The 9,188-nt window shown below is 56.3% G+C and overlaps 1 protein-coding gene across 1 annotated transcript in view; it reads right to left on the bottom strand.

Annotated features, from left to right (window-relative positions):
• TSPAN2 (tetraspanin 2) overlaps positions 1–9,183 on the bottom strand; it is a gene marked incomplete at its 5' end in the record, with an annotated part of 33,030 nt that extends 23,847 nt beyond the window's left edge. Inside the window, one exon of the mRNA XM_004689488.2 lies at positions 9,130–9,183. Within this exon, the coding sequence (XP_004689545.1) occupies positions 9,130–9,183 (54 nt within the window). The remainder of the gene's footprint in view (positions 1–9,129) is intronic.
• Positions 9,184–9,188: the final 5 nt, after the last annotated feature.

The following is a 9,188-nucleotide window of genomic DNA, read 5'->3' as shown; positions in this document are numbered from 1 at the left end:
GAGATCCAGTTCTACTGAGTTCACTCACTACTTGTGTTAGGGCCTAAACGCAGGGGCAAGTCTGCATCGCTGTGTTCCCTCCCGGAGCTGACTCCGTTCCGTGAACAGAGGGGCCCTTCACGCCGTGTCCTTTAGGGCGCATCACTGACTAAACTGTGCCCCCCCATCCATATGTCGAAGCTCTAACAAGCCCCCGATGAGATGGTGCTTGGAGATGGGGTCTCGGGAGAATATTAGGTCTAGATGAGATCTTAAGCGGGCCCCGTGTGATGGGACTTGAGTCCAGTAAGAAACACTGGGGCACTCACTTCCCCTCCGTCCCCCTTGCTCTCTCCACCACAGCGCTCACACTCATCTACAAGCCAGGAAAAAGCTTCTCAGCAGCAGCAACTGAATAGGCACCACCTGGACCTTGGCCTTCCAGTCTCCTGAACTGCAACAAACTGCTGCATGTCACCCAGTCACGCAGACGGTGCAGGGCAGCCTGACCTGGCCCAGACAGGCGGCAGGGTGCCTGCGGACCGTCTCCCCACCCACTCTTTGAGAGGAAACATCGCAAATAATGTTCTCAGGCTCATCTGCACCCAGGACACACCTCGGCCCCCTTGGCGGCCCTGGGCGAGCCCAGCAAGACACTTCCCTACAGGGAAACAAGGTGAGAACTTGTCGTGTCAGTTTTGTGTTTTCCTCAGCCTGCGGGGATGTGTGTTCTGCAGGACTCATGGTCACAACGAGTACGTTTATACACACCTTGCACAGGTAGGCGCCTGCGGACTTCGTATGATAATGCCCACATGGGTGTGTGTGTGCTTACGCAAGTGCAGACACACACACAATGCAAACAAGAGCACGAGCACCAGTGTTGTATTCTTGCGTCCCCTGGGAGAAAATCACGGGCACGCACAACCCAGCTCATCTGCAATTTTTTTCCGGGATGAAGTCACACAGACTGGAAATGACTTCTGAACCCTAGAGTTTTCACGAAAAGCTTTTAAGCTAATACTTTGCTGGGGGGGGGGGAGGGCAATTATCATCCCAGATGGAAGCTCTCACAACTCTGGATCTGATTACAAGCCACGCCATGACACCGTCATGGTAACGGCCCCTCTTTGAGCAGGCAAAAGTCACAAGCACATTCGTTCTGGGAGGTGATGCTAATTTTCTCGAAGAGGAAAGCCAGCTCCTTAGATTTTCATCCTGTTATGCAGTGCACGCAAGGCAAGGATTCAGAGGCAGCATTCTCAAAATCAAAGATTTGGTCAGAAAAAAACACAAGCGTCAGATGCCTTCGGACATCCGCACAAGCCTCTCGGTACCCTCTCTGCTCGGCAGGCAGGTGCCGATGGTGAGAAGGCTGTGGGTGAGGAACTACACCAGTTAGGTGCCAGTCTTTCTAATTTCCTCTGTTATTTTCCTTATAATGATTTCCTAATAATGAGTTATGCTGTGAAATCCCTGAAAGATTTCCTTCGGGTAAGGGTGATATTTTAAAATCAATCTACGCTTCATTCTCTGCATGGTGGAAGGTTCTGCTCCCCAAAGAGTGGCAGAATCAGGCATGTTCTCTCCACCTCTGGGAAGAACACTGGCTGTGCGCTGTGCTCACCCCATCTTCTGTCTGCCTGGGGTGTCTTAGTTAACTAGCGTGGGTGAGCTGATCTTCTGGGAGGTAGCCCAGGAGTGCTGGGGTGGAGGGCATGACTGGGGTGGAGGTACCAGGCCCAGGAAGGACGCTGACCTGGATGAAAAGCTGTGGCTGGTGAAGCAGGTGGTTTTGAGCTAGTCATAGGAAGTGTGTTGCATTTATTTTGTGTTATACAAAATGCCTTTCCTACAAAAAACAAACAAACAAGGACAAAGAGAGAAGAGGAGGCAAGAGTGGATGAGGAAGATGATGGTTGCATAGCTTTCTTCAGTGAGCAAGAGGCACCCCTGAGGCCTAGCTGCTCCCGCGGGCCAGTGACTTTATAGAGATTGAAGGCACAGAGAAAACACCCAATCTACCACGTGACCAAGGTGGACCTCACTGATGGCCGGCAACAAGCGTAGCCTCAGGGTCCTTCCCTAGGGCCCCTAATTCCCACTCCAGGCCCCTCCTCTGAATAAGCGTGATGGGGGGGGAGGGCCTGCTCACAACCTGGGGCATCTCATGGGGACTGGGCTTCCCAGAGGCAAACCAGGGCCTGAAACAATAGTGACATTCCAGTCTAGTGCTTTAAAAAGGTGGGTGGAGAGAAGTCCTGGAGCAGACCAACAGGATTTTTAGACACCAATCAATAATAATGACCTTGCTCAGTTTTCATTGTCACAGAGAAACAATGGGAGAGAAAACCACTTCAGGTACAACTCAGGTTAGACTGGAACAAGTCCAAATTCATGATTGACTAAAAGTGAGCTTGGATGGACTCCAGTAGAAATCATGAAAATCGAGTGTAGCTCTTGGGAGGTGTTTAACAGCAAGTTAGCAGAAGCTGCTGGAGGTCAGGAAGGCAGCCACCTGGCCCTGACGCTGGGGGTGGGGGGAGGTTCTCCCTGCTCCCTGGGTGAGCGGCTGGTTCTGAGGGGGCACACAGGCCTTGGGGCTCTGTGTGGAACATCGGCCAAATGCACTCTGGGACACCGACCGCTGAGTGTCCACACTGAGGCCCTTCTGTGGCCATCCACAGACACAGCCCTGCGGAGCTCGGGCGAGGACAGAGGGCCGCTGGGTTTCAGTCAGGCTCTGTGCTTGCTGTCGCGTAACCCGTTAGCCCCCAGCTTCCTCCTCTGCAGAGCGGAGGGAATCATGGCGCCCCCCGCCCCCGGGCGTCCACATCACACACGTGGCCAGTGCGGGTCCAGCACTCAGCCCCATGAGCCCACACCGCTCCATTCCGGGGCCCAGCGGCGGGGGCTTGGTTGCCTTCCTCTCACTTCTATTTTAGCTCCACACACTCCCCACGACCGCTGGGGCGCCCCTAATTTTTCTAAACCCTCCACATGACACAGCAGCTCCCCTTCCGGAAACTATGTACCCCCCTGTCCTAAGTTTGTTTCCTATGACTAAGAAAAGTAGGAAACAACGAATTAGGAAAGAATAACTACTCTTTAGGCAAATGTCATCCAACAGAACTTTCTCCAGGATGTCCATGTTCTCTGTGCCGCCCAGTGCCGCAGCCGCTGGCCACTCAGCTGCTGACCACACAGTCTGTGTCCTCTAATCTCCATTTCCTGCACTGACACAGCCAGTGTGCTGACCGGCATCGCTGCTGAACTGGAGAACACAGGCCGAGAATCCCAGAGCTTCAGCCCTCTCCCCCGCTCGTCTGTCTGCACACTTAGCGGCTAAGAGCACCCGGCCCGGCCCAGCCCTCCCTGCGCTGAGACCCTGGCAAGAGCGGGAGCGTGCGGTTAGAAGGTCGTGAGAGGGTGATGGAATAAATCTACACGACCACTTATGCAGTGCTGCTGTTATTCACGGCTGCGCTACTAAAATGAGTGTCCAAAGCTGTTTCTTCGGCACAGCCCCTTCTCAGGCCCCATCCTGCTGTCCGGCCCTACGAGCCGTCCTCCCCCACTTCCACCGTGCGCATCTCTGCAACCACCTTTGTGGATAAATCCACAGTGGGCTTGAGCTCGGGGGCCCCAGACCTCACCTTTTCTTCTGCCGTATGCTCCACACACCTTAGAGAGTTCATACAGTGAAAAGAAGAGTCTGCAACCAGACCCCCTCCCTGACGGAGCTCAGCACCCCATGCTGCCTGGCAGGTCACAGCTGAACAGGGGGGGTCGTGATAGGATGCAGGGGTGACTGTGATCCTTGGCCAATGGGGTCACATGTGCGAAAGTGTTTTGTCAATGAGACATCAAAGGGATGTTCACCAGCATCTCCGTTTTGTTCACCAAAAATCCAAAGAGGACGCGAGAGGCGGCGGCGGCCCCGAGTCCGCAAGGTGTCTCCAGCCCACCCGAAAGTCCCCTTAGCGCCTCCCGCTCAAGTCCTCCCTCACTCCAAAGTCCTCCCTCACTCCCGAGAGACACTGTTGCTGCTCTCTGCTTCGGAGCAGCTCTGTCGTGACAGTGAACTATCAGTGGCAGAGTTACAGGCTCGGCTGTCCACAAGGCTGGACACTGAAGAAACCGCGTGGCCGAGGTTCTCGAGTGACACTGAAGTGGTGGACCGCGGGCTGGTGGCTGCCTGGTAATTCTAGAAACCATCAAATCGTAATGTACAAAGGCAAAGCCGTTCAGATAATATTGGTACAGTGGTAGCTGGCATTAAGAGAACGGCCACGGAAAGTCAGGTGAGCGGGTCAAGGATGGGCGCTCCCCGCCTGCAGACCTCTGACCTCCCAGGTCAGAGGTCAGTGTGTCCCCGCACCGGTCACCTCGGCATCACGCTGACCCTCTGACTCAGAAGCTGCTCTGAGCCAGGCACACTGAAGCCTCAGGGCGCGATCCCCAGCTCCCCGTGGCTGCCCCGCCGGGCCCCCCTCGGTGACCTGGCAGGGCAGGGGACAAAGGCTCTGGGTGACGGCAGCACACGTGACCCTGCGCACAGAGCCACGCGCGCCGGTGGGCTGAGGGTGGCCAGGGAGGGCACAGCCCTTCCGGGAGCACAGACAGGGAGGCACGAGCCCCCGGCCGAGGGCACAGTGCCTGAGCCTGAGACTGCTTTTCACTCTTTGGATGTTAGCACTTGGCAGGGCGCTGGGCACCTGAGAGGGCAGACGGCTACTGCGAGGACCAGGCTTTCCTCTGACTGCACGTCCTTGACCAGCCGCGAGACTCCTGCTCCGCTCCGCTGGCTGGAGGGGGACACGGGCTTCCTACTGTCCCTGCCTCTGGGCCCTCTCGACCGCTGGGTTCTGCTTTCCTACCTGCACTCCCAGAATTTAGGCATGACTTCCCCGGTGCCATACACCACTGTTTACCCTGCGCGTCTATCACACTGGCCAGCTCACTATTCACATGCTGTCTTACACGCTCATTTGGTCTGCACAAAGAGCAGAGACTGATGTTGGTAGCTGATGGTGTCCATTTAGCAGATGAGGAAAACTGAGGCTCAAAGAGGTTAAAAACTCACTAACCCAGCTCCCTCACAGCCTGGAGCAAAGCCACGCGCTGTGAAGCTAACACCAAACTCCCGGTTTCCTCACTCGGGGTTTCTAGCGCCATGGCGTCCAGTTCCCGGGGCCTGCAGCCCGCGGGCCCGCCCCCTGCCCCCCCAGCACTGGGCTCCCCTGTCCAGACCGGGAGGCTGGCCACTGCTGCTCTCTGCGCGCCCTGACAGACATCAGAAACAAAGACTTCCTCTCCTAGACGGTCAAGGAAATTCCCATCTACTTTCTGGGGTGGTCTAGTTTCCGGTGGATCTGAAAACATACTGTCTTGACCTACTTTAAAAAAAAAACTTATCTCTCTGGCAGGTGGTAGCTCTGCAGTTCCTGTTTGAAATAAGCCTGGGAAAGAGCCAGAGACCACCTCTGTCCAGCTGAGGAGAGTCAAACACCTCTCATGCCGGAGCCGTGGGACCCCGTCTCTCCTACATGCACCTGCCAGGCGAAAGCCCAGAGCAGCACTCGCAATGGTGAGATGGGACAAGCAGCCCCGAGCTCACACGCGGCTCCCACAGACCCGCTTCCTGCCGGCGGGGGACACGCGGGCCGCCCCAGCACAATGCTAGGAAAGCTACAACAATCAAGCAAGGAATAAACACGCGCCCAGGTCTCCCACACAGGCACTCGGCGGCCTGTGCTGTGTTATTTATATTGCTACGCAACAGAGGAAGAAAATAAAGGTGATTTCAGTGAAAGGCATGGGAATACCTCGAGCTATCTGATGGGAGCCTCTGAATTTAGACGTGACAGGCGTGGGGGTGGGGTGGGGGAGGGGGGACGTTAGCCATCCACCCTGATCACAGAAATTAATTTAGTGGGGTTCATGGCTGAGCTTTACTTTTGTGTTTAAAAATTCAATGGTGAATGGAGCTGTCGGCCCAGGGCCAGGAAGCGCTGTGCTGGCTTTGGCGGGACCTAGCTGGATGTTTATAAAATCAGGAGCACAGCTTAGGGAAACTTAAATCAAGTTGCCAGGAGGTTGCAAATAGATTTGTCAAATTGTAGATCACAAAACACTGCCACCCCCACCTCCCTGCCTGGCTGCCGGGGTGAGTTCTGACAGAAAGGAAGTGCCGTCACCAAGGGGGACCCTGTCCCTCAAAGGGAGGCCTCTAGGGTGTGTGACTATCACACTGGAGGCCCGGTGCTCCCGCCTGTCCTTCCAGGACAACTGCCCTCCTGCTCCACTGCCTACTCTTGGCCCTCCCCAAACTTCCCACCACCCTCCAACCAGGAAAACACTACTTCAGGAACGAGGCTGGGGCTTTTCTGGAAGCATGTTCCGTCAGCCACCCTGTCGGGCAGTCTCTAGCTCTGATCCCAAACCATGGCTTTCCCCTACGTCATTAGGGGTCTGTTTCGGGGTGCCCCGTCCCCCCAGCGAGGCGCGCAGAGGCTGCTGGAGGGCTGAACGGCTGCGGGGCTCTGGCCCCACCCCCAGGAGCTGCAGGGAGGAAGGCCCCACATTCAACCTGGGCTCAACCTGGGCGGCAAAGAACAAGTCAGTGGGCAACGAGAGGGGCCACACTCTCGGAGAACGGTGACGACCCTGGTAAGGGACCCTGGGAAAGGTGAGGGTTTATCGAATGTTTCTTTTGTCCCCTTTGACACTTAACAGAACTCATAATTCACACGCTGGGGCTATCACTATGTGCCAGGCTCTTTTTAATGCCTCAGTGACCCGACTGCTCCCTCCCGTTGTAGAGATGAGAAGACAGAGGCTGAGGTGGGAGAGTGACTCTCTCGAACCCGCTGCCTTGGTCAGATGGGGCCACCCGGCACTGGGTCTGCCTCCTCGAGGCACAGAGGGGAAGCAGTTTAAGCACCCCCTTCCTTGGGAGCCCTGTCTTGCCTCCTCTCACCGCCCTGGTCCTTTGTCTGAACTAGTCACTCCCACATATAAACCTTCGCACCTGGCACCAGGGCCCACACGGAGCAGGACCCAGGCCTGGCTCCCTCCTGCTTCCTGCCTCTGCGCAAAGCTGGACGTCTGACTGTCAGCTATCATCTGCACTGGCCTTAATTCCCCCAGAACATCAGCAGCTTAGGGACAAGTATTTTCTATTTCTAAACAACATATATAATCACTTTAATGCACATATACATTTATGTTCCACATATTTATGTCAGAAATAGACATTTCTAGGTGGAAAGCTAACTTTGTAATGCTTGTCTAAACATCGTGTATGGCAGCAGACCTCACACTTTACATCAGGATGACCTGGAGGCCCCCGGACCCTCCCGGGAGCTTCTGAGTCAGCGAGGCTGCGAGGGGCTGACGGCTGTGCCTTTCTGCCAAGTTCCCAGGACTCTCCTGTTGTTGGTCTGGTGGCCACACTCCCAGAGGCACTGTTTACTGGGTGAGCCCAGGGTGCCCGGGGACACTGAGTCCCACCCCAGGCGCGTACGAGCTGTGTGACTTTGGGCACGTTGGCTTGTTTGACTGTTTCCTTGTCTGTCGCAGTGGGGGTAATGATAGTGTACGCAGCAGGACTGCAGTGGGATTCAGCGTGCAATGGCTGGGATGTGCTCGGGGCGCTTTCTGAACCCCAAAGACACTCAATCAATGCGTCCCGTTCTCTCGGGAAGGCCGGAACCTCGAGCACTAAATAAACACTGAGCTTGGCCTAAGAGGTCCTTCTCAGGCTCATATAAAACTTCTTTGGAATTTGCGAGCAGCAAGAATGAAGGATGCCACTGAAGCATGACCTCTAGAAATGACCGCTTTGGAAATCAAGCCAAACTACTAAAAAGCACAGCACAAATGGCCTTGAGAAACTGCCTCCTTGTAGTATGATGGGTGTAAACACCCAGGTGTACAAACACCACGTGTATTTTAGGTTCAGGAGTTGTCCTCGAGTACCTCCTCCACGTCTGTGAAAGACGCTGGATATGGTCACTTGGCCTCTGACAGCCTGAAGTTGCTGCGCTCACCCAGGCATCTGGGCTAATGGGCTGGCAGACACCAGCGGACCATCATTCAATAACTAATTAGTTGCAGTCATGGGAAGACAAACTCCCCAGTGCAGCAAAAGGAAACCACCACCTCCTCCATCCACCCTAGTTGTTTCAAGGAACCCAAGTGGCAGATGCTTGCTCCCAGTTCTAGGAAGGAAGCTCTTCCCCAAAGCCAGATCTGTATCCCCCGAGGTCTAGCTGAGCAGTTACCCTAGCTGACATTCTCTTGATAAAGCCCAAGGGGGAATGTGCAGAAAAGACAACCCCTGTAGGGCTGGAGACAGGGTCTGGGGAGCTCTCAGGATGGTCTAGCCCTAACCTTGTCCGCCAGGGGTGATGGCCCACCCTCTCCCAGAGCCACGGAGCCACGGAGCCACGGAGCCACGCATCTGGCTGTCAGGCTGTCAGTTCAGAGAAACCCTGCAAAGTTGAATGAGATCATCTCTGGGAGCGTTAGCATTTAGCAAGAGGCTACGGGGTGCTGCTGCCATCCCTTGGAAGCCCCACCCCTCCCCCTCCTCAGAAGAGCACCTCCACATCTCATCCATCACTACCCAGGAAGAGCGATCGATCGACCCCCAAATAACATTTCCACGCCTACTCCCAATTTCCTAAGCGAAAACTGTCACAGCCGTGGCTCCTCCGCAGGCGGGTTGGGGCCCCACCACTGGCGGCCGGGGGCGGCCAGGCCCGGCTCAGGCCGAGAGGCAGAGGGGGTAGGGGGCGTGCGCACAGCGGACTGGAGGGCGCCGGCCGCAGGGCTGAGCAGTGGCGGGTGGCCCTGCACCTGGCGCCGCGGGCTGCGCCAGGAGAACCCAGGCTGCGAGGTTCCCCAAAGGGAAGAGCCGCTCGGTGTCTCCCCCTTGTTACCGTTTCTCGTTGCTCAATCCCTCCCGTTCTCTCTCCCCACGCCTCCCTCCCTTTGTCTGCATTTTCCTCACCTCCGCCTTTTGGGCCACCCGGTCTTCGGAAGGCCGGCTCGGACGCCGCAGCGGTCAGTGCCCCGGGGACCCCGGCCCCAGCCCCCGCGCGGCCCCCTCCCCTGCCCGGCCCTCTCGGCTCCGGGTCTCACCCAGAAGAGCAGGTTGAAGCCGAGCAGCAGGTACTTGATGCACCGCAGGCCCCCGCGGA

This window comes from Condylura cristata, unplaced genomic scaffold (assembly GCF_000260355.1).
Source record: "Condylura cristata isolate star-nosed mole 26May11 unplaced genomic scaffold, ConCri1.0 scaffold00026, whole genome shotgun sequence".
NCBI lineage: Eukaryota > Metazoa > Chordata > Mammalia > Eulipotyphla > Talpidae > Condylura > Condylura cristata.
The sequence above is the reverse complement of the archived record's forward strand: the minus strand, read 5'-3'. Positions and strand labels throughout refer to the sequence as shown.